The sequence below is a fragment of the Panthera leo genome, chromosome A2 (assembly GCF_018350215.1).
Source record: "Panthera leo isolate Ple1 chromosome A2, P.leo_Ple1_pat1.1, whole genome shotgun sequence".
NCBI lineage: Eukaryota > Metazoa > Chordata > Mammalia > Carnivora > Felidae > Panthera > Panthera leo.
Window position 1 is genome coordinate 10,334,435 of NC_056680.1, and position 23,814 is coordinate 10,358,248.

General features: G+C 54.1%; 1 protein-coding gene across 5 annotated transcripts; it reads left to right on the forward strand.

The window, feature by feature from the left end:
- Nucleotides 1-1,027: 1,027 nt before the first annotated feature.
- ZNF333 (zinc finger protein 333) lies at nucleotides 1,028-23,647 on the forward strand. 5 transcript variants are annotated; one of them, XM_042928691.1, is made up of 12 exons: nucleotides 1,042-1,088; nucleotides 8,134-8,216; nucleotides 8,406-8,998; nucleotides 9,428-9,937; nucleotides 10,795-10,911; nucleotides 12,106-12,193; nucleotides 17,580-17,696; nucleotides 19,647-19,735; nucleotides 20,349-20,475; nucleotides 20,914-21,009; nucleotides 21,495-21,568; nucleotides 22,483-23,647. In XM_042928691.1, exons 5-12 carry the CDS (start codon nucleotides 10,816-10,818, stop codon nucleotides 23,578-23,580), a joined length of 1,785 nt encoding a protein of 594 aa, XP_042784625.1. In that variant the 5' UTR covers nucleotides 1,042-1,088; nucleotides 8,134-8,216; nucleotides 8,406-8,998; nucleotides 9,428-9,937; nucleotides 10,795-10,815; the 3' UTR covers nucleotides 23,581-23,647. The 5 variants fall into 5 exon arrangements, with proteins under 5 accessions (XP_042784623.1, XP_042784626.1, XP_042784625.1 ...); XM_042928689.1 differs by lacking the exons at nucleotides 8,406-8,998; nucleotides 9,428-9,937; nucleotides 10,795-10,911 and adding exons at nucleotides 4,153-4,196; nucleotides 5,472-5,595 and having other exon boundaries at nucleotides 1,028-1,088; XM_042928690.1 differs by having other exon boundaries at nucleotides 9,428-10,911.
- Nucleotides 23,648-23,814: the final 167 nt, after the last annotated feature.

The following is a 23,814-nucleotide window of genomic DNA, read 5'->3' on the forward strand; positions in this document are numbered from 1 at the left end:
AATCCAAAACAGTCTCCATGCTCAGTGTGGAGCCCAACATGGGGCTCGATCCCACAGCCCTGGGATCATGACCTGAGCCAAAATCCAGAGTCTGACCCTCAACCCACTGGGCCACCCAGGTGCCCCTCATCAGTTCTTTTTTTTAATTCTTCAGACATGAGCACATGCTCTGCACAATGTGTTGAGTTAGTTTTACTGGAATGGACCAACCTCATCTCTCTCCACGTCTCCCCTCCAATTCTCCACTGGAACGCCCCTGCAGGAAGGCGCTTTGTAACCCTAGCACTTAGCATGTAGCAATCAACCGAAGCTGTCTCAGTATTTATTGAAAGGAAGAATACCCCTATGTGCCTGATATATAAAGAACATCAGGGAACTGGTTACAGTGGTTATTTCTGGAAAATTTTAGAGAGGGATTGAGACCCCCATTTGAACTTTCCCTGTGTGTGTATCATCTATACTATATAACACATCAGTAAAAAAACAAAAAGAAGAGTCCGATCTTTTATTGTCTTGAACATTTTTTCACATGTTATTTTCAGTGAGAAAGGTAAGCTGGAGGAGAAACAAAATATATAATCCTCATCTTAGAAGAAATTAGACTGAGAAAGAAATCCTACCTAGGGGTATGTTTTTGTAGGGGTGTGCGTTGACCCAAAGGATCAGAGCAGAGGTGGGAGAAGTTAAACAGAGCGTCCCAACTAGCCGGCGAGATCCCTCCCGTTTCCCCGCCCACCAAGCCCGGGACCCGCCCAATCCCCGCCCATCAGCCGAAGCCACGCCCCCAGCCCTGTCCGTCCGGCAAAGGCCCCACCTCTGCGTCCCCTCTCCAGGTCCAGTCCGACCCCATCCCACAGCTTAACCTTCACCCCGCGGGGAAGGAAACGAGGACTTCTCCTCCGAGGCTGGATGAAAAAGGAGTCAACACGTCTCTCACTGCCTGAAGCACCTCCGGCCCCGAGAGCCGCAGCGCCGGCCACTTCCGCTCCTGGCGTCCGGAAGCGGAAGTGCGCGGCCGCGGCCGACTGCGGCGGGTGTGCTGGGCCGCGCGGCGCGCCGCGGTGGGAGTGTCTCCGGCCGGTCTGCAGGTGCGGCCCGGCCCCTCGGGGAGGCGGGGAGGGCCCTGCGGGCGCGGGGAGGGGCCGAAGGGCCCAGGACAGCAGCCCCGGCCGCAGTGCCTGCCCCCAGCGGTCGCCCCGGGGGCCCGGATGGGGTCCCGCACAGCTCGGCCTCGCAGCCGTCGTCCCCGACCCCCCGGCTCGGGCCCCTTGCCCCGTGTCCCCGCGGGCGGGACTGTCGCCCCATCCATCGAAAGGGAAATCGCGGAGTACCGTCCAGGTCCCGCAGCTCAGGAAGGTGGTGCCACCAGGCGGCCCAGCCTTCTTCACCCGCCCTCCGGGATCTGTAGGGCCCTGCGGGATCTCCCCGGAGGCCAGGGAGCTGTTTATTAGTAATTCACGTTTCATTTCCTATGACGTTTCACGTCGTCTAGCTCTGCGACTGGAAAGTTAGGTCGGAGTCTGCACGTGCAGATTGGTGAGCGACTTGTCAAGCGAATGGAAAAGATGGATGATCCCTCTCTCAAGGGATGAATTAGATGACGGATTTTTGGTTTTGGTGATTGACGATTTGCAGTTCCTTAGCTAGGGCTTGTTAGCTTTCCTTTCCTTTTTCCTTTCCTTTTCCTTTCCCTTTCCCTTCCCTTCCCCTTCCTCCCTTCCTCTCCCTCCCTTCCTTCCTTCGTAACTTCCTTCCTCCCTTCCTTTGAAAAGAGCTTTTAATTTGCCCGTGAGCATTCACTGCGAGGTGAGGGTATCTTAAGAAAAGCTATTTCCCAGTTATGTCGCAAGTCTTATTACCATCAAGGAAAAGTAAGATTACTCACTTCTTTTCACGGCACCTCCACCCCGAGTTACCCCAAGCCTATGAATGAATAACCACAAGGCTCAAAGACGCGGGATTCTTGGAAAGAGATGAGGTAGCTTTGTTAGTACTGAGGATTGAAATTAAGTTGGCCATAAATGGGGTGTCTTTTTGAAATTTTAGGGTTAAAACTAACGTTCGAGACGTGAGGAAAAAAATTAATTCTGGAAGAAAATTGGGACATCGGATTTCAATTTTACAGGAGAGGTGTTTGTTTTCAAAAAGAGCACAGGTCCTGCCTTGCCTTTCTGGAAAGACTTAACATTGTTTCTCAAAGACATCTGAAAACTAGTGTTGGTGTATGTTATGTGAACAGGCATCTGAAGTCATTTTTGTGTTGGATTTTGTGGTGTTCTGTCGTTGTTCTGTGTGTCCGTGCAGGTGCGTGCCTTCTTAGGCTAGCCATGCCGCATTGTTCTTGGGGAGTGTGGATTGTTTGGCACCTTGCCATTGGGGTGCCCTCTGTGAACCGGGAGAAACAAAGTGACTGAAGTAGATACACAAGTTTCTACTGTAATTATCTGCTTTATTCTCCTTTAAATTAATCATGAGCTGGGTGCTGTGGAAACGTGGAATGGGAGAAATTGGGGAGGAGGTCAGGAAAAATATCTTACAAGGCACAAATGTTTGAATCCCCCCCCCCCCCGGCCCCCATGAGCTAGCTGCGTGTAGCTAGACAAGGGGTCGGCTGTGGGGTAGGAGTGGGGAGGAGATTTGAGAGAACATTCCAGATACGCAGTTCCTCAGGCAGGACTCGGCCTGGTGTGTTCCAGGAGCTGAGAAAAGACAGGGACAGCCGAAGTAGAGGAAACAAAGTGTGGGATGGTGGAGCCCGGTCAGAGAGGAGAGCAGGCCCTGAAGGCCATGGTCAAATCTGACCCAGTGCTGGTTTCCATAAAAAACGTTTTATTGGAACACATTTGTTGATGTGTGGTCTATGGCTGCTCTTGTGCTATGACCATAGTCCAGTAGCTGCTTTAGAGGCCATTTGGCCCACAGCTGCCTAGATATTTACTGCCTGGACTTTTTATTTAAAAAAAAAAAATTTTTTTTTTAACGTTTATTTATTTTTGAGACAGAGAGAGACAGAGCATGAACGGGGGAGGGTCAGAGAGAGGGAGACACAGAATCCGAAACAGGCTCCAGGCTCTGAGCGGTCAGCGCAGAGCCCGACGCGGGGCTCGAACCCACAGAACCGTGAGATCGTGACCTGAGCTGAAGTCGGCCGCTCAACCGACTGAGCCACCCAGGCGCCCCACTGCCTGGACTTTTTAAGAAAACGCTTGCCAGCCCCTAATACATAAATTACTTAGTATGCATCAAGTGCTGTGGTGGTGGCAGGGGTTGGAGTCCCGAAAAAAAGTGGACCCAGGTTCGTACTTTGGGAATGTATGTGGTAGCTGGAGAGGGAGAGGCAGAGTCACCTAAACAAGTAAATTAAAAATCACAACTTGATCACAGCCGTGGAAGAAAAGTAGAGTCTGTTGGAGGTGTTTTGAGGGAATGTAACGAGAGGGGAAATAATCCTTTTTTAAAAAATGTTTACTTATTTATCTTGAGAGAGACAGAGAATGAGCACAAGCAGGGGAGGAGCAGAGAGAGAGAGAGAGAGAGAGAGGGAGAGGGAGAGGGAGAGGGAGAGGGAGAGAATCCCAAGCAGGCTCCACACTGTCAGTGAAGAGCACTGGACGTGGGGCTCGATCTCGCCCTGAGATCATGACCTGAGCCGAAGTCAAGGGTTGGATGTTTAACCGACTGAGCCACCGAGGTGCCCCTAATCCTTTTATTAATTTTTTTTTAATGTTTATTCATTTTTGAAAGAGAGAGACAGAGCACAAGCAGGGGTGGGGTGGAGAGAGAGGGGGAGACAGAATCTGAAGCAGGCTCCAGGCTCAGAGCTGTCAACACAGAGCCCGATGCGGGGCTCAAACTCACGAACTGCGAGATCACAACCCGAGCCGAAGTCAGACACTCAACCGACTGAGCCACCCAGGCGCCCCTTTAATCCTTTTATTAGATGAGAGGAACCACCAGAAATGATCAGGGGCTGTGGTCTGGAAGGTGGGTCTGGGCCCAGTATGTTGCTTATTGGGGAAGATTCCGTGTAAGGGTTTTGCTGGGCCTCCCTGCTGGAGACCCACGGAAGTGGGAGCACCTGGGCCAAACCCCTGTTCACTGCCCTCCTTCCACCGTGACCCCTTTCTCTTACCCTGGTTTCTTTTATTGCAGGGAGGACACTTAATGAGACCTTAAATCCTGGCACTGGTGTCATGGTGAGGGGGCTGGGAGAGTTGGAATTGTTGAGGGGGGGATAATTCTGTCCTCTGGGCCCTGTCCCCTCTCTCCCCACCCCAAAATGAGGAAGAAACGGGAGGGGTAGTGTGGAGCACCTTCTGCCTTGCCCCCGGGGACCTGGTGGCCTCTTTTGGTGCCTGGCCTCTGGAGGGATCTGGCTCGGGAGGAGGGTCCCCACAGTGACCCCGGGGGCTCTGAGCTGAACTCCAGAGTCGGACTGCAGAATGAGGTTCATTTAAATTTTTAAAAAATGTTTATTCATTTTTTTTTTGAGAGACAGAGCATGAGCAGGGGAGGGGCAGAGAGAGAGGGAGACACGGAATCCAAAGCAGGCTCCAGGCTCTGAGCCGTCAGCACGGAGCCCGATGCGGGGCTCGAACTCACGAACCGCGAGATCACGACCTGAGCCGAAGCCAGATGCCTAACCGACTGAGCCACCCAGGCGCCCCTGAATGAGGCTCATTTAGAGTCGGTAGCAGCAGAGCTCCACCGGGGCCATCCCTTGTGAGGCCTCCCCAAACCACGCGTGTCTGTATACATTTAAATTAATTGAAACTCAGTAAATCAAAGGTCAGTTTCTCAGGGGCCTGAGTCACATTTCTCAAGTGCTCAGTAGCTACGCATGCTGGGGGCTGCTCTTTTGGAAAGCACAGACAGAGAACATTCCCACCATCGCAGAGAGCTCGACCAGACCATGCTGAGCTAGAGGATTCTGAAATTAAAAGGCCGTTAGGTTTCTCAGGTGCAATGGAAGTCCTGTTTTAGCAACTCGTAAAAGGATTACAAAGTGCTTATGTGAGTCTTGGGAGGGGCTCTAGGGATTTCACGAAAATTATGTGATGGGCCCCAAACTTTTGATGCCTTAAATAAGAAATGTAGGAAGAACTCTCCCTAGAGCCCAGAGATCGTCTCTGCAGCCACTGGCGGCTGAAGTGGCGAAGAGAGCCAAAGCCCGCACTCTGGCATTTCTCCAAACGTTAGAAGCGAGGAAATGTCTGCTAGGGTGGCCATGTGATCCCTGTCCCGGTCACAGCAACGACTCACCGTTGTGGGTACGGCACAAAATGAGCCGTGGAGATGGCCAAACAGATGGGGCATGGCGGCGTGCCAGTGAAACTTGAAAAGACAGGAGGCGGGTCGGGTTTGTGGAGCCCTGCTGTGGAGACAGTGTCCCGAACGTTCTCCCTTCCCCGGTGATAACCAGTTGTCCTGCAGGTGGGTTTTGCTGAGCCAGGATACGTGTGTTGTTGTAGGAGTCAGTCACCTTTGAGGATGTGGCGGTGGGGCTCCTCCGGGAGTGGGCATTACTGGACGGTGCGCGGACGAACCTGTGCCGATACGTGATACTGGACAAGTGCAGGACTCTGGCCCCCAAGGGTAAGGCTGGCATCGGGCTGGTCCTTTTTCTTCTTCTTCTTCTTCTTGTCAAGTTTATTTTTTATTTATTTTGAGAGAGAGAGAGAGCAAGCAGGGGAAGGGCAGAGAGAGCGGGAGAAAGAATCCTAAGCAGGCTCTGAGCTGTCAGCACAGAGCCCGATGCAGGGCTCGAGCCCACAAACGGCGATACCATGACCCAAGCCAAAGGCAAGAGTCAGATGCTCAGCCGACTGAGCCATCCAGGTGTCCCGTGGCTGGTCCTTATACGCAGGTGCCTAATGCTTCTTACGGGTCGGCTACGCGACCAAGGAAGGTTTGTGGGTTTCTGCAGGATAACAGCCTCATCCATGGCAATGCATCCATTCTCCCCATAGTCAGAACCGCGTGGGTCTCACTGAGCTTGGACTTGGGCTTCAGGGCTTCATCCCCATGGCGCAGAGAGGAGGGTATTTGCGGTTTGGGCCCTTGTGAAAGAACTTCTCTGAGTTCATTGGAAATGGGGCGTGATCACTTTGCTACCCGTGGTGGTCGCTCACCGCCAGGAGCTGAAGCCCACTGCCAACCCTCGCTCCCTCTCTGAGCACGGGTATCTTTGTCCAGGAGTGGGGACTCCACCACGTAAACCCAGTCTGGGCTCCCAGCTGGGGTCAGGGGCAGAGCTGAGGGCCCCGTGGGTGTGGGTGAGTGTGTGTGCGGTGCCCGCTGGGTTGGGGGGGCGGCGTGCTGGGAAGTGTCAGCCTGAGAGCGTTTCAGAGACCCAAGGGGAACGAGGCTCTTTGGGGTGACGTTTCTCTAGTGAGCTCCTTCAGTGTTCCTTCTCTTCTGCTGGCTTTCCTCTCCTACCTGTCTTTGGTCTCAGAAAAAGATCTGTTTGAATCTCTCTCTTTTAGTTTTTTAAGTGGAAATACTCACAAACCATAAAATTCACCCTTTTAAAGTGTATGCAGTTCAGTGGTTTTTAGTATATTCACAACGTGCAGCCATCACCAGTATCCGCCCCCCCCTCCCCTCCCTGCCACCTCCATCTGCTTTCTGTCTCTGGATTTGCCTGTTCTGGACGTTTTGTACAAATAGGATCACGTAAATGTGGCCTTTGGTCTCTGTCTTCTTTCCCTAGTGTGATGTTTTCCATGTTCGTCCACATGTAGCATGTGTCACAGCCTTGTTCCTTTTTACTGCTGAGTCCTGTTCCGTTGTACGGGTAGACCATGTTTTGTTTGTCCAGTCATCTGCTGATGGGCATTTGGTTTGTTTTCACTTTTTTGGCTCTTGTGAGTAGTGTTGTGAACATTCACGTACCAGATTTTATGTTTCCAGCTCTGTTTGGTTGATACTTAGGAGTGGAGTGGCCGGGTCATTGACTTAACTTTTTTTTTTTTTTAATCTTTTTAAAATGTTTACTTATTTTTGAGAGAGGGAGAGAAAGAGCACAAGCTGGGGAAGGACAGAGAGAGGGAGACACAGGATCCGAAGCAGGCTCCAGGCTCCGAGCCGTCAGCACAGAGCCCGACGCGGGGCTCGAACTCACAGACCGTGAGATCGTGACCTGAGCGGAAGTTGGACGCCTAACCGACTGAGCCACCCAAGCGCCCCGTATACTTAACTTTTTGAGGAACACCTAACTGCTCCCTCGGACAGGTGCACGCACCATTTTACATTCCCACCAGTGGTGGTGGACAGTTCTGACTTCTCCACGTTATACCCACACTTACTGTCCAATCCCTCTTTTTTTTTTTGTTATTGTTTATTTATTTTGAGAGAGAGGGAGAGAGCATGAGCAGGGGAGGGGCAGAGAGAGGGAGAGAATCCCAAGCAGGCTCCACACTGCCCGTGCAGAGCCAGATGCGGGGCTCGATCCCACGACTGTGAGATCACGATCTGAGCCCAAATCAAGAGGCGGACGCTTAACCGACTGAACCACCCAGGCGCCCCTCCGGTTCCTCTTTAAATTGAACATTTCTGGTGTGTTCTTTGTCTAATTGCTTGCTACTTATTTCTGTGATAATGCTGTCTTACTGGCGACATCTGTCTCCGTCTCCATGGGAAACAGCCTCTCATCCCGGCCCCCCGCCCTGGTCGCTGCCAAGTTCGTCACACGCCCATAGTCCTCAAGAGCCTCCCTTTGCTCACTGATGGCTTCTTCCCTTTCAGTATTGTCCCCAGTTGAGAGTCAATACTTCAAAAACAGTATTTTAAAATTTTTTTTTTTTCAACGTTTTTTATTTATTTTTGGGACAGAGAGAGACAGAGCATGAACGGGGGAGGGGCAGAGAGAGAGGGAGACACAGAATCGGAAACAGGCTCCAGGCTCTGAGCCATCAGCCCAGAGCCTGACGCGGGGCTCGAACTCACGGACCGCGAGATTGTGACCTGGCTGAAGTCGGACGCTTAACCGACTGCGCCATCCAGGCGCCCCAAAAACAGTATTTTAAAACAGCGAATAAATAAATAAGTACACAAGTGTATATTTTGGTCAGTTTCATACCCCTATTTGTTTCTGAAAGAACCTAACTTTTTTTCCCCCCCAATTCATTTTAGACTGGGACTCTCGACTCAAATCCCAAGCGTCTCCTCCCGTGCAGGATATTTTGGAGGGAAATTCATCCCCGGGTTTGCACATGGTAAGATTCCCGGGGGCTCGTCCTTGTTCCCCCTCTCGGGAGAAGGTGAGGAGTATGTGGATTGCAGGGCCAGGGGGCCGTGGGGGGGCACTTCCTCAAGGACATTCCCGCGTGGTGTGAAACGGGTGCCCATGGCTCGTGAATTTGGACAAGCCCTGCCTGACCCTCGAGACCCTTTCTTCCTGGAAGGTTCCCCTGAGTCAACACGTCCGTTAGCGGGAGTCAGACATCGGTCGTGTGCAGTGCGCTTTGCTCCTCAACAGTCACGGGAAACTCCTGCCTGCTGGAGAAGCCCCAAGGAAGTCGGGAACGGGAGAGAGCCCGCACTGCCCTGGAGCCTGCAGCCCGCCTGAGCGAGGCGCACGTCTGAGCACGCTGCAAATGTGCCTCGGCGGGGAGGGGAGCAGCCCTGGGCGCTTCAAGGGTGTCAGCAAGGTTGCCCTCATCGCTCACCCGCTGCCAGGAGCAGACTCTGCCCGGAGAGCGGATTCGGCCACAGCCTGAGCGCCTTCAGGAGGAACTCTAACCTGGACCTGACTGAGACAGCCCGGGGGGACAGCCACCCTGACTTATGTAAAGGATGTGAGAGCGCTCTCGTGGATCGCTCCCCACTTAGGGGACACGTCGAGATCCCACGCTGGAAATCAGCCCTTGTCAAAGCGTGGAAAAGCCTTCAGAGCCGGCTGGCGCGCCCCAGTGCACCAGGGAACACACATCGGGCCCCCTGACCCCCCCACTTTGGCCCTGACTTCCTGCCTCCCCGAACTACAGGAATTTCCAAGGTTTGAGTCCCCAGACTTTTGGGGATTTCAAAGGTTAGGGTTCAGGTTTGGATAGAGGGACATGCAGAGCCCAGTCCCCCCCACCCCCACCCCCACCCCCACCCAAGCCTGGGCCCGTTTGTGCCAGAGTCAGTGAGATCTCTGGACTCCCTCAGTCTGAGCCCCTCCACCTCTGTCATGGCTGGTGTCAGTCTCACAGCGTCAGAGACGCTGGCTCAGTGGAGGGGGTGGCGTGGCCTGGGTGGTAGAGACCTGTTTCATTCCTTTGCTCTGAGCGTGCAGAGCCTCGACCCTGCACAGCCTGGTGTGGGCTGCAGGGCAGTGGAAACCCTCAGCCCTGCACGGCTCGCATCAGACCCCAGAGCAGCTGAGACCACCCCCCCTTCCCTGCCCAGGTCCTCCTCACCGTTGGTTCACGTTTTTGTTTAGGTGGAGAATGTCCTCCAGTAGCTGCTTGGGAAAGGGCGTGTTGCTTTTGAGGCCCTGAAAATATGTGAAAATATCTTACTGGAGCTGCCAGCTTGCAGGGGCCTCATCTGGCAGGATCGTTGTGGTAACCCCATGCAGAACATTCTGTGCATCGTTGCAGAGCCCTGGACTAATGCTTGTGCAGTGAAGGAATGAACACGGGTACCCCAGGCTTTCACTGCCCCCCCGCCCCGCCGAGCAGATGGACCCTGTGAGGGAGGGAGCGAGGATGGCCCACATCTGTCCTCTCCAGTTTCTGTGGGCTCTTTCCTCTTAGTACGGGGTTCCAGCACCTTCCGCAGAGCTCCACCTTCAGCTCAGAAGCGAGCACCGAGTGTGGGAGAGGAGGGGCTTCCGCTGCATCGAGCCCCAGGAAGCAGGCGGTCGCAGAACGTTCTGAGCGGGGAGAGGAGGGCCACTCGGACACGCACGTGCAGAAGTTGAGTGGTTCGTCATGAAGACACGTAGCCCGTAAGTGGTACGGCCACGTTTGGAGCTGGGAGTCCAATCCAGGCCTGCTGCAGAGGTGCAGAGGTAGCCACCGGGACCTGCTGCCCGGGGTCACACATCCTGCCACGCGGCTGAAGGCGCTGACTGTTGGGCTCGTCCTTCCGGGCTTCAGTGGGCCTTGTCCCGACGACTGAGGCCCCCATGGCGGCCCTGAGGCCTCCCCGTCATGGCTAGATAGGCCAGGGGAGGGCACAAGAGAGCTGGGGACTGCTCGCAGAAGAGTCCCGAGAGGAGGCTGCGGAAGGGGTGTCTCCGGGCTCAGTCCTTCTACCGTCCCAGCCGCCCTCCCCCGTGCCGTGTCTCCTCCATGCTGTTTCAGGGCACGGGGATGTTAGCTTGTGCGAGCGCTGGAGAAGGGCAGCGTTCAGAGGACGGGCTCTGGATGGCAGGGCAGATGTAACCCAACTGTGGCCCGTAGGTAGGCCCCGCGATTGATGGATGTCAAATAGACAAACACAGGCTAAGAAAACACCGAACAACGTTCCTATTCAGAGCTAAGGGCTCCCAGCCTTCCTTGAGTGAAGCACGTTGCAGTGTCTCTGGGGGCCCGTGGCCTGACCTGCAGTCGGGCCCCCCACCCCAGAACCAGAAAGGGTCGGGTCCACCTCGGCGTCTGTGGCATGATTGTTCCTTGAGACCCTTGGTGGCTGGTGCTCACCGTGGAATAGGGGGAGTCACCGGATCTGAAGCTGCCAGACCTGCACGCCTGACTTCTCACAGCCCTAACCCTAACTGCCACCAAACTGAGGGTCCCTCGGGCCCAGAACACACTCAGTGCCGCCTCTGTCCTGCTCCGTCCCCTCCTTGCCTTCTCCTAGGGGCTGGGGCCAGTCCTGAGGATGCACATCAGGCCCACAATTGGAGACAGAGAGACACCTTCGATTCCAGAGGACCAGCTATCTCTCTGGCTGTCACCTTGGTCTTCTGGATATGTAGTAAGCCTGGGAGGAGGTTTGCTGCGAGGGCCCAGCCCCAGCCAGAAAGGCCTGGGCCTTGAGACTTCTGCAGATGGGGTCGCAGGGGGAGAGGGAGGAATCTAGGACCAACTCTTGGAAACTGGGGACAGGCTGGGGGCCCAGGCTCAGCTCCCCGGTAGGAATTACCGAATGGGTCCTGGCGTTCCTGTGTCCCCAGGGTGGTGGTGGCCCAGAGCAGGCCTCCAGGAGGAGCAAGCACCCAGGGCCTTGGCCCTGCCTCCCCTGGCCCAGCCTTTCTTCCTCCACTCCTTCCACTTTCACTCCCACCCTGTCCATGACCGTGAAGCCTATAGGAATGAGTGATCGTGTGATCCCAGGGCTGGGTGGAGAGCCCAGGCTGGTGACCGAGCTCTTGGCCCAGGGTCCTGTGTTTCCAGCCTAAGGTGGAGAGAGGATCAGAGAAGGACACTTTAAGGCGTGCTTTGATTCTTCCCCCCGGGGAGAAGGGCTGCCCCCACCTGCCCAGGCCCCTCGCCTGTCCTGAGACACGTGCCACATTTTCTTTCCATCCACCACTAAGTCCTGGGAGTCCCCTCCCCGCCAAACGTAACTTATCTCTAACTGCTCCTGCTGTCCCCACTGCCACCACCCTGCCCAGAGCCACTGTTAGTTCTCGGGGGCCCCTGGAACTGCTCCCTACAGGCCCCTGTTCCCACTGGGCCCCACCTTGGGCACAGAGTCTAGAGACATCCCTTAGACATACAAGTCAGATGAGACACCTTTCCTGGGGAAGCAGCCACCAGTGGAGGAGAGTTCAGATCCTTTCTCTCACAACAGGGCTGCCTTCCGAGAATAACTTACTAACTATTCCTCGCGTGTCCAGGCCCACCTCCACATCACCCCCCCCCCGCCCCCACCCCAGCCCGCTGGTCATCTACGCCCTTCTTTGCTCCAGCGTTTCCCCTGCTGCTGGAGGCAACTCCCCCAAGGCGGCCCCCCCTCCATCCCATTTTGAAGTTGCAATTCTACCACAGGGTTGAGTGTTGTACCCATGAATTGGATTGGTCTGGACAGGCTAAATTGGGCATTGTCCCAATTTTACCATCGTGTGGCTCCGAGCAGGGTCAGTCTTGCAAATTCAGTCAGGGCGAGTGGCTGTGAGCAGATTCCATCGACCGTGTGACCCTAATCTGTCCCTGTCACTGTGTCTAGGGGCGGAAGGCGGCCGCGCAGATTCAGAGGGTGGCTGTGCCGGTGCCTGCGCTGAGTCTCCCTGAGCTGAGGATGGCTGGGGCTTCTGGTGAGTGAGCACTGGCTGGAAATGGCAGCCCGAGGGCCTCCCATGTGCTGTGCTGTGTCTGGGAACTTGGATCTCCCGCCTTCATTTCCTGGGACAGCAGGCATTTCCTTGCCCCTTAGGGAGGATCCATAAAATCATGTCACCATTCTTTACGTATTCAAGGGGAAAGGCACTTTCTCAGGATCGTGAGCTGGGATTCTTTCTGTGTGTTGTTGTTTTTTTTTTTTTTGGTCTTTGGTCTTTTTGTTCAGAAAGAGTAGACTCCATTCACCTGTGGCTAAGTCCAGACCTCTTTCTGGGCAAGGTTGAATTCTTCACTCCACAATTATGTTGGTGCTGAATTGACAGTCAAATTTACTCTAAATTGAATATGTTTTAACTGAGCTTATAAAAAAATGAGGTTGAAACAGGCCGCATGTCCTGAGGAGTGGGGGGGAGGGGGGGTGGAATTAATTCCGGAGGACAAATGATATCTTAGCTTTAATTTCAAGGGATTTGCTTCCTTCCATCGTGCCTTCTTTAAAAAAAATTTTTTTTATACATTTATTTAATTTTGAGAGAGAGAGACAGAGCACTAGTCGGGGAGGGATAGAGAGAGAGGGAGACACAGAATCTGAAGCAGGCTCCAAGCTCCGAGCTGTCAGCACAGAGCCCGATGTGGGGCTTGAACTCACAAACTGTGAGATTGTGACCTGAGCTGAAGTCGGACGCTTAACCGACTGAGCCACCCAGGCGCCCCTGCCTTGAAGTACTCTTAAGATACTTAGAGTACCTCATGCCTTTGAAGTACTCTTAAAATTTTTTTTTAATGTTTATTTTTGAGAGAGAGACAGAGACAGAGACAAGAGTGCGAGCAGGGGGCGGGCAGAGAGAGAGGGAGACCCAGAATCCGAAGCAGGCTCCAGGCTCCGAGCTGTCGGCACAGAGCCCGACGCGGGGCTTGAACTCACAAGCTGTGAGATCATGATCAGAGCCGAAGTCAGACGCTTAACTGACTGAGCCACCCAGGCGCCCCCTTGAAGTACTCTTAAAGTGCTTAGATCACCCTGTACTTGAAGGACTCTTGAAACACTTGGAATACTCCATGCTCTTGAAGGACTCTTGAAGTGCTCTAGTTGGCCACCCTGTGGTGAGATGGGCCCTGCGAGAGAATCTCAAACAAGACATTGACCCCTCCCCTGTGGAGCTCACAGTCTGCCTGGGCAGTCAGATGTTTCAGTGAAGACCAGAATATGATGGAAGCATGTAACGCAAGGACTTTATCCCGAAGGCGGAGAGGAGTTTCGGGAAATTTGAAGTCAGACCATGGGTTCTCACCTGCGGCACTGGCGACACGGGACCAGATCATTCTCCTTGGGGGGCGGGGGGCGCTTTCTGTGTGTTGCGGGGCCTCCACCCGCTAGATGCCAGTAGCATGTCCTGCGTTAGCCAGCCAGGGCCGCCATAACACAAAGGGCCACAGACTGAGCAGCTCAAAGAAGAGACATTTGTTTTTCTCACGGCTCTGGGGGCCAGAAGTCCGAGATCTAAGGGCTGTGATCTGTTCTGGGCATCTCTCCTTGGCTTGTAGATGGTTGTCTTGAGTTTTCTCTTTGTATGTGTCTGTGTTCAAGTTTTGTTCTTACAAGGACACCAGTCAGTGTGGATTAGGGCCCACCCAACTGGCCTCATTTTAGTTTGATTAGACCTCATGTCCGGATACGGTTATATTCTGAGGTGCTGGGTAGCTGAAGTTTTGGAGGGGCACAAGGCCATAACAGGTCCTAGTCGTGACAGCCGAAAATGTCTCCAGAAGCTGTGACTGGTCCCTGCCTCTGCCCCCCAAGATCATACGCTGAGGTCCTAACCTCCCATCTGACAGCGTTGGAGACTGGGCCTTTAAGGAGGTGGCTAAGATTAGTTGAGGTCATAAGGGTTAAGCTCCAATCCCATAGAACTGGTGTCCTTATAGGAAGAGGGAGAGACACCACATTCTCTGCTGTGTGAGGACACAGTGAGAAGGCAGTTGTGTATAAGCCAGAAAGACAGCTCTCACCAGAACCCGACCATGCTGGCACCCAGCCTCCAGAACTGGGAGGAAGTATTTTTTTTAAAAATTTTTTAAATGTTTTTATTTATTTTTGAGAGAGAGAGAGAGAGAGAGAGAGAGACAGAGCACGAGCGGGGGAGGGGCAGAGAGAGAGAGGGAGACACAGAATCCCAAGCAGGCTCCAGGCTCTGAGCTGTCAGCACAGAGCCCGACGCGGGCTCAAACCCGTGAACTACAAGATCATGACCTGAGCTGAAGTCGGGCATTCAACCGACTGAGCCGCCCAGGCGCCCCAGTAATTTTTTTTAAAGTTTATTTATTTTGAGAGAGTGCATGGGAGGGGCAGGAGAGAGAGAAAGAGACAGAGAGAGGGAATCCCAAGCACTGTCATTGTAGAGTCCAATGCAGGGCTCAAACTCACGAACTTCAAGACCATGACCTAAGCCAAAATCAAGAGTCAGACATGTAAATGACTGAGCCACCGAGGTGCCCCGGAAATAAATTTCTACTGTTTCAGCCCCCCTGTCTGTGGTATCTTGTTATGTAGCAGATCTGACCAAGATACCAGACTGCCATGTGTCCCCTGGGCGACGAGTATTGGCTTAGACTGTGATGCACGATTACTGTATCATTTAGGTTGGCAAGATGTTGGGCTGTTTGGAGAAGGTTTGGGGGGGGAGGATTTCAGGCCTAGAAATGGCATCTGGAAAATTCCTTGGGGGGCAGAGAGGCCGGGGTGCCCAGGGGCCCACGGAAGGCTGTGCAAAGGGAGCAGAGGGAAGGGGAGCGTGGAGTGAGCTGACTAGAGAGGGTTGGGCTCTGGAACATTCAGGCCTGGAAGCATGAATCCTGGCCTGTGTCCTTAGGCTGCTGGGAGCCAGGGATGTGTTTGGGTGAGCAGTGCTGTGCATCTGTGGTTTTAGCAGAACCCTTCAGCACCTGGGGGTTGGCAGGGCCTCAGGGAGGGGGGGGGGGTGCATGGAGGCAGTGAGGAACAGAGTGGTCGTGGCCTAGGCCCCAGGTGAGTGCGGAGTGGGTGTGGCGGGGTCCCTGAGACCTTACCGGGTCGTGGCCATTCGCTAGGAAACCCAGGCCCCGGCCTGCAGTCGTGCTCAAGGTGGTGATTTATCACAGCGAAGGGACACAGAGCTGAGTCCTGTGGCGCATGAGGTGAAGTCTGGAGGAGTCCAGGCCCGAGCTTCCGGAATCCTCTCCCAGTGGAGTCACACAGGACGTGCTTAATACCCCCTGCAGCCAGCCGTGACAACACACGTGAGGTGATGTCTACCAGGGGAGCTCAGTAGAGGCTCAGAGCGCAGGTTTTCACTCGGGGCTGGTCACACAGGCACCCTTGACTCTGCCTTGAAGTACTCTTAAGCCAGGCGTGCACCTGACTCTGGTCAGCATGTCCCAGCCTCCCGGAAGGAAAACAGGCGTTCGGCACAAACCCCAGTGTTCGTAGAAGGAATTTAAGCAGGGTGAGCCCCTCTTACCAGTTAAGGTGCTGGGAACCCTCTCAAGATCCGTGTTCCCAAGGGCCGCCAGTCAGGCCTTGTGGGGTTAACTCTGGTCTACATGGTAGGGAATCGCGGAGTGATTTAAGGCCTGTGCGGGAGGTTGAGTTGAGATAATTTGCTGAGTCCCGTATACTTTCACTTACCAGACAATCTGGAGCATTCCTGTACCAAGTGGGGCGGGGGGCGGTGAAAGGAGAGGGGCCCAGGCTTGTTTTCGCGATGCTTCCAATCTCACGAAGGTGGCGGAAAATACACACCTAAGGCAGCAGATAACCACGTGGTACAAATAGGTGAGGGCTGTGAGGAAAGGGGGACGGTCCTTCTAGAGAAAGGAAGGACACTGGGGAGGGGGAGGTGCTCTGAGGGAGTGACCTTTCAGTGGACTCAGAAAGGAAAGGCCTGATGTGACATTAGCCACAGTGAGGACAGGGGTAGGAGGAAGGGGAGTGCCGGGGGGTGCTCCCTGTAGAGATGGCGGCACAATTTTCTTTTTTTGGGTGACTTGTTGGGGTCTGGAGAGCGTCAGGGAGGGGTGAGAGGCGTGGATATCACTTCCTGAGATCAGGGGCACTGGAAAGAGAACAGGCTTTGAGAATCAGGCGATGAGCACATATTTTGGGGAGGGAGGGCACGAGACAACAGAAATTCACGTCTCACGGTTCTGGACGCCAGAAGTCTGAGATCAGGGTGCTGGTGGGGCTGTGCTGCCTGCGAGGCCTGGAGGGAGGCTGCTTCCTGGCATCCAGTGGTGGCTGGCAGTCCCTTGGCCTGAAGTTACATGGCTCCGGTCTCGGCCTGCATCGTCACGTGGCCTTCTCCCCTCGTGTGTCCCTGCTTCTGTCTTTCCTCCTCTTAGGACACCAGTCATCTTGGGTTTGGGGCCCCCCCGACTCCACTGTGACTTCGTCTTAGCTAATCACACCTGCCAAGACCCTCTTCCCAAGTAAGGTCACGTTTTTTTTTATTTATTTATTTATTTATTTATTTATTTATTTTTTATTTATTTATTTTTTATTTTATTTATTTTTTTATTTTTTAATATATGAAATTTACTGTCAAATTGGTTTCCATACAACACCCAGTGCTCATCCCAAAAGGTGCCCTCCTCAATACCCATCACCCACCCTGCCCTCCCTCCCACCCCCCATCAACCCTCAGTTTGTTCTCAGTTTTTAACAGTCTCTTATGCTTTGGCTCTCTCCCACTCTAACCTCTTTTTTTTTTTTTTTTTTTCCTTCCCCTCCCCCATGGGTTTCTGTTATGTTTCTCAGGATCCACATAAGAGTGAAACCATATGGTATCTGTCTTTCTCTGTATGGCTTATTTCACTTAGCATCACACTCTCCAGTTCCATCCATGTTGCTACAAAAGGCCATATTTCATTTTTTCTCATTGCCACGTAGTACTCCATTGTGTATATAAACCACAATTTCTTTATCCATTCATCAGTTGATGGACATTTAGGCTCTTTCCATAATTTGGCTATTGTTGAGAGTGCCGCTATAAACATTGGGGTACAGGTGCCCCTATGCATCAGTACTCCTGTATCCCTTGGATAAATTCCTAGCAGTGCTATTGCTGGGTCATAGGGTAGGTCTATTTTTAATTTTCTGAGGAACCTCCACACTGCTTTCCAGAGCGGCTGCACCAATTTGCATTCCCACCAACAGTGCAAGAGGGTTCCTGTTTCTCCACATCCTCTCCAGCATCTATAGTCTAGTAAGGTCACGTTTTGACAGGAGGTTACGACAACATAGCTCTGGGTGGGGGGTGGGGGCGCAATTCAACCCATGACGGTCTGCCCTCTGTACCCCCCCAACCAAATTCATGTCCTCCCCAGATACCAAGTACACTCAGATGATCTTGACACCCACTTCAGCATCGACTCCCAAGTCCCAAATCTCATCAGCTCAGAAGAGTCCTTGTGTCTCGTATGAATCATCCAAATCAGGCATGGGTGAGATTCAGGGTGTGGTCCGTCCCAGGGGCAAAATTCTTCATCTGTGAACCTGTGAACCGAGGAAACAAGTCCTCTGCTCCCATAATGCAGTGGTGGGACAGGTACCGGGCGCTTGTTCCCTCTCCCAAAGGGAGAGAAAGAAGAGATCATGGGTCCCAAGCAAGCTCCAAACCCAGAAGGGCAAGTTCAAGGCTTGATGGCAATCCTCTGCTTGTGGTGGGGGAGAGGGGGGGGAAGAGGGGGACAGTAGTCCCACCCCCCAGCTCACTGAGTCCCCAGGACAGATGAGTGGGGACACGAGCTGATGGTGTGGAGGTGGGTCTGGAGTTGAGGGGGGAGAGTCAGCCCGGGGTCTGGGCCTGGTCAGGCCGTGAGGCTGCCTGCTGAGGCAGAGGCTAAGGGGAGTGAGGACAGGGGTCACAGTCGCGTGAGGGACGGAGGAGGGTCTTGTACGGAGGAGGCTGGGGGCGTGGTCACTGAAGCCCCCGGGGTGGTGGGCTTCGGTGTGGAAGGATGGAGGGCCGAACACACGACTGGATCCCCACCGCAGATGGGGGTTGCTGGTGGTCCGAGTGCGGTGCCCGTCCTTGTGATCATGAGTGAGCGGAAGGTGAGGAAAGGGACACAGAGGATTGGTTGCCCACGGCGGGGAAGCAAAAACATTATGCATTATGTAGAGGGAAAAGCAGAGTGTTGTGGCTTAAATTGCGGTGCCCCCCCCAAAAGATCCACTGAAGTCCTTACCGCCGGTACCCGTGACCGGGACTGGGACCTTACTTGGAAATAGGGTCTGTGCAGCTGCAGGTTAAGATGAGGTCGTGATGCGGGGGCCCAGAGTGACTGGTGTCCTTTTAAGGAGAAAACACCAGGTGCAGACGGGGACACTCAGGAGAGGACAGCCATGTGATGACAGGTGCATAGATCGGAGGGACGCAGCTGCAGGCCAAGGAGCACCCAGGATTCTGGACAGTCGCCGCCAGAAGCCAGGAGGAGGCGAGGGGGGATTCTGTCCAGAGTCTCAGAGGGAGTGAAGCCCTGCCGACACTTTGGTCTTGGACTTGTGGCCTCCGGAGCTGAGACAGAAGATGTATCTGGGGTTTTGAGCCTCTCAGTTGGCAGTGCTTGGTTACAGCAGCCCCAGGAAAGGCATACATGGGGTCAGAGATTAGACGTGGGTCAGGGTTCTTTGTTTTTGTTTTTTTTAATAATTAGATGCAATTAATTTTCTTTATTTGCATGATATGCTTTATTTTTCAGTTCAGGGTTAGTTCCCAGGGGGAAAGGTCCCGTGGCAGGGGGAGGTGAGCATGTAGGGAGACAAGGGATGGTGGGGGAGGTCACTCGCTCACCTGTCACGGGCCCCGGGCGGATGGAGGGGTGTGGTGGATTTGAAGGCAGGAAGGGGAGATCCTTCCTTCTCGCAGGCAGACCCCTGGGGTGGTGGCCGCTTCTCTGGCCCCTGCTTGTGCTAAGTCCTGGGCTGCCCCTGGCCCTGCAGAGTGGGGCAGAGGAAGGAGCTGAGCAGCTTGGGAGGGAATGCTGACCCAGGGCCGAATCAAGGGGCAGTGGGGGTGCCCCAGAAACCCCAGGGTCTGTCGACTTGGGACTGTATAACTCCAGAGATTTGGAACGGAAGCAACATGTGCATATATGTGCGTGTTTGCACGTGTGTCCGTGTGTCTGTCTGTTTCTGTGCGTGTGTACTCGTCCGTGTGTGTCTGTGCGTCCCTGTCTCCGTGCATGCGTGTGTAAATGCATGCACGTGTGTGTCCTCGTGTGTGTGCACGTGTGCCTAAGCACGCAAGTGTGTGTGTGTGTGTGTGTGTGTGTGTCGTACGTGCGTGTGCATACGTGTGTGCACCTGTGGTCACTTCACCGTTTTGGGGCGGGCAGCCCGGGGGTCCTGTGGGTGTGCTCACTGGGCCTCCTGGCTGCCCTCTCCTGTAGCTCTGCTTGCCCAGGACCCCGCCTGGCTCCGGAAGGAGAACACAGAGGGGGAGTCTGTGGCTCCTGGGATGCTGCTCAGCTGTCCGCAGGTGAGTAGGAAACCCCTGTTGCTCAGGCCCTGATTCTCCTCCCTTGGCCTGGAGCTTCTCGCCCCCACAGGGCTGATGTCCAGGCTCCTAGGCCCTGGGCCTCTTAAAGTGGCAGAATGGGGGCGGGGAGGGATGTGGGGGCAGCCCAGGTGGCGATCCCGCCCCTTCGTTCAGACCTTCCCTAGCCGAGGAGTGCCTGGTTCTACTGGGCACCAGGAGGGAAAACAGCAAGGTTGTGAGCTGTCCTTGTTCGCTAGTCCTCACGGTTTCCCGGGACAGATGGCGGTCATTTACCGCGTGTTTCTCTCTTGTCTGCCACGTGCTCGGGCCTGTGGGACCCTGGAGCCGGAGGGGAATAAAACTGCCGTGGCTTCCCAGCTGGTAGCTAAGTCCTTCGATGCCACACCTCTGGATGCTGTCCCTCGGGGACAGATGTGCAGGTGGAGGAGAGTTGTAGTTCTGGGGCCTGAGCCAAGGGCAGCCTTCGAGAGACCTCAGGGCCCCGTGTGACAATCCTCTGCGTGGTCTTCCTTCCCCAGGCCGGCCCCTCACCAGCCTCTTGGGTACTGGTGGGGGTGCCCCCTGGCTGAGCCGGGACGGGTGTGTGTTTCAGGAACCAGTCACCTTCGAGGATGTGGCTGTGTTGTTCACTCCGGAAGAATGGATGTTTCTAGACTCTGCCCAGAGAAGCCTGTACAGAGATGTGATGCTGGAGAACTATAGGAACCTGGCCTCTGTGGGTAAGGCCAGCCCCGTGGCTTCACCCACATATCCATGCAGCCCCTACGGGTTCCCGGAATTGTGCCGGTTTGGGAAATCGAGAGGTGAAAAAAGAGAAATCCTGCCCTCACGGTGCTTACGGTCTAGCAGCTTCCCTGTGGCAATGGAGGTCTCTCTGCTGCTTTCTGTTTCTCCACGGTTAAAAGTGTCTGGGCTTTTCTAGTGCCTCTCTGAGTCAGGCCCTGGGTTTTGGGGACTGGAGAATCCCATTATCCTTTGGGACCCAGTGAGGGAGCTTGTACTTTGGCCCCTTAGTGGAAGGGCCCGACTGTGCCCATCGGAATTTAGGGGTGCTCGTTTTGTTCTTCCCATCTCCGGTGCCCCCTAAAGACGTCAGGATACGGGCCCCGGTTTAATGGCAGGCGCAGCTCACGCCCTGCGTATTTCCCCACGAGCAGGAGATCAGCTCGGCAAATTCAGTTCGTTTTCCCATTTGGAGCAAGGAGAAGAGTGGTGGCCGACGGAGAGAAGAGTCTTTCCGGGAAGCTGTCCAGGTGACGCTTTCAGTGACCTTGACGAAGCCGCTCTACTGGGTGCCACCGCCTTTCCTTTTTATCCCGAATACTTTACTCTGGTTTCACAGGATGATTTGTCCCACCTCCTCGTCACCTTGGTCACCTCCATGTGTCTGTTTTATCCTGTGTGTGTTTTCCGTGGACGTAACGTGTGCATGTGCCCCCCGTGTGTTCTTGCTAACACTTTCTCTCAATTTCGGCCTCAACCTTCACAGGCTCCTTTCTCAGTAACTTATCTACCATTTCTAATCCTTGTTGCTGTGGTTACATAGCTCCTTACAGAGCCAGATGCCTTAACATTTCCTGGACACTCTGATATATCCCTCCCCTTCCCAGTTTCTTCCCGTAGTTAGAATCAGTATTAAAAAAAAAACAAAACCCCACATGCCCTGCTTATTCTTTTGGTTGCCCCGTTTGTACAGTTTTCTCTGTGCACTTACTTTTTCCTTCCTTGTCCATTTCAGAACCTTCGCTTCCACCCCAAGGTTCAATTCCTAACCAAGATATTTTTGCAGAGATTTCCGTTGACATGGAAAGGGTAAGGCACCCAAGGAGCATTCTCGGTTCTGTTGTAGCACGAGTCTGGGGTTGCTGCAGGTTAGAAAAGCAGGGCTGCCTGGCTGCTCATTTGGAGGAGCCTCCGACTCTTGACCTCGGGGCGGTGAGTTTGAGCCCCATGTTGGGTGTAGAGATTTCTTAAATAAATCAATCTTTTTAAAAAAAAAATTTTTTTTAAAAATGTTTATTTATTATTGAGAGACAGAGCACGAGCAGGGAAGGGACAGAGAGAGAGGGAGACACAGAATCTGAAGCAGGCTCCAGGCTCTGAGCTGTCAGCACAGAGCCTGATGCGGGGCTCGAACTCCCAAACTGGGAGATCATGACCGGAGCCGAAGTCGGATGCTTAACTGACTGAACCCCCTGGGCACCCCAAATACATCAATCTTAAGAAAGAAAGAAAGAAAGAAAGAAAGAAAAGAAAGAAAGAAAGAAACAGCACGAGGCCAGAGAGAGAGAGACAGAGAGATTGATTCAAGGTGAGTGGTGCTCACCCAGGAGAACACGGTGTCCTGGGAGAGAGTCTGTGAAAGTCATGAATTGGGGAAAACTCTACGTGTAGATTAAGGCACGTGTCTTCGCAGAGTTCCCACAGGCAACCGCTTGCACCAGTGAACAGGTGCCAAGTGTTTAAGGCTCCGTGTGGCTTTAACTCGGCAAAACTCTGCATCTGAGAGGCCTCCTGAAAGTAAAGACAGTGACAGTGCTTTGTGGGCAGCATCCCCTTGAAGGGACTCGGGGCGGAAATGGTCCAGACTCACTAAGACAGTAGATACTGAAAGGCATCTACGCCTCGGCTGTCGATACCTTTCCCCTACGCCCAGTTGCCCCCCGGGGGAGAATGTCTGTGAACGTAATAAAGCCTCAGGTCTTCGTATTTTCCTCCATTGACAGGGGCGGCCTCAGACGGGAGAAAACCTCTACGAACGTAGTGCACTCGGAAAACCCTCGCCCGGCGTCCGACCGCTTTTCCAGTACCAGAGCATTCGTGCTGGAGGCGACCCCTGCGAATGCCCAGAGAGCAGAGGATCCTTCTTCCGGCCCGCTCGGCTCCTGGCGCCTGAGGAGATCCGCCGTGGGGACAGAACCTTCGCGTGTCGCCAGTGTGGGAAGTCCTTCAGATACAGCTCCGACCTGATCAGGCACGAGAAGACCCACACCGCGGAGAAGTGCTTTGAGTGTCAGGAGTGTCGGCAGACCTTCAAGTACTCCTCGAATCTGCGGCGTCACCTGAGGACTCACACCGGAGAGAAGCCCTTCGAATGTGCCCAGTGTGGGAAGACCTTCACCAGGAACTTCAACCTGATCTTGCACCAGAGAAACCACACGGGCGAGAAGCCCTACGCGTGCAAGGACTGTGGGAAGGCCTTCAACCAGCCATCCTCCCTGCGGAGCCACGTGAGGACTCACACCGGCGAGAAGCCCTTTGGGTGCAGTCAGTGTGGGAAAGCCTTCAGGGAGCACTCGTCGCTGAAGACGCACCTGCGAACGCACACCCGGGAGAAGCCGTACGAATGCAGCCAGTGCGGGAAGCCCTTCCGGACGAGCACGCACCTGAACGTGCACAAGAGGATACACACCGGGGAGAAGCTGTACGAGTGCGTTACGTGCGGCCAGGTGCTGAGTCGCCTGTCGACCCTCAAGAGTCACATGCGAACCCACACCGGAGAGAAGCCCTACACGTGCCCGGAGTGCGGGCGCGCCTTCGGCGAACCTTCGTCCCTCCGGAAACACGCGAGGACCCACACGGGCAAGAAGCCCTACGCGTGCCAGGAGTGCGGGCGCGCCTTTGGTCAATCTTCACACCTCATCGTGCACGTGAGGACCCACACCGCAGGGAGGCCCTACGCGTGCAGTCAGTGTGAGAAGGCCTTCAGGCACAGCTCTTCGCTCGCCGTGCATAAAAGGGTTCATGCCGGGAGAGAAAGCGCTCAGAGCGCTGGCCTGCCTCTATCAGTGTCCCAGCCGTATGTCGGGCCCCTTGCTGATTAATGTTCGACTTTTATTTTTTTTAATTTAATTTTTAAATTATCAGAGAGAGAGAGAGAATGCACGTGTGTGGGGGACGAGCAGAGAGAGAGAATCTTTTTTTTTTTTTTTTTTAGTATTTATTTATTTTTGAGAGAGAGAGAGAGAGGGAGGGATTGCGAGCGGAGGAGGGGCAGAGAGAGAGGGAGACCCAGAATCCGAAGCAGGCTCCAGGCTCCGAGCCGTCAGCACAGAGCC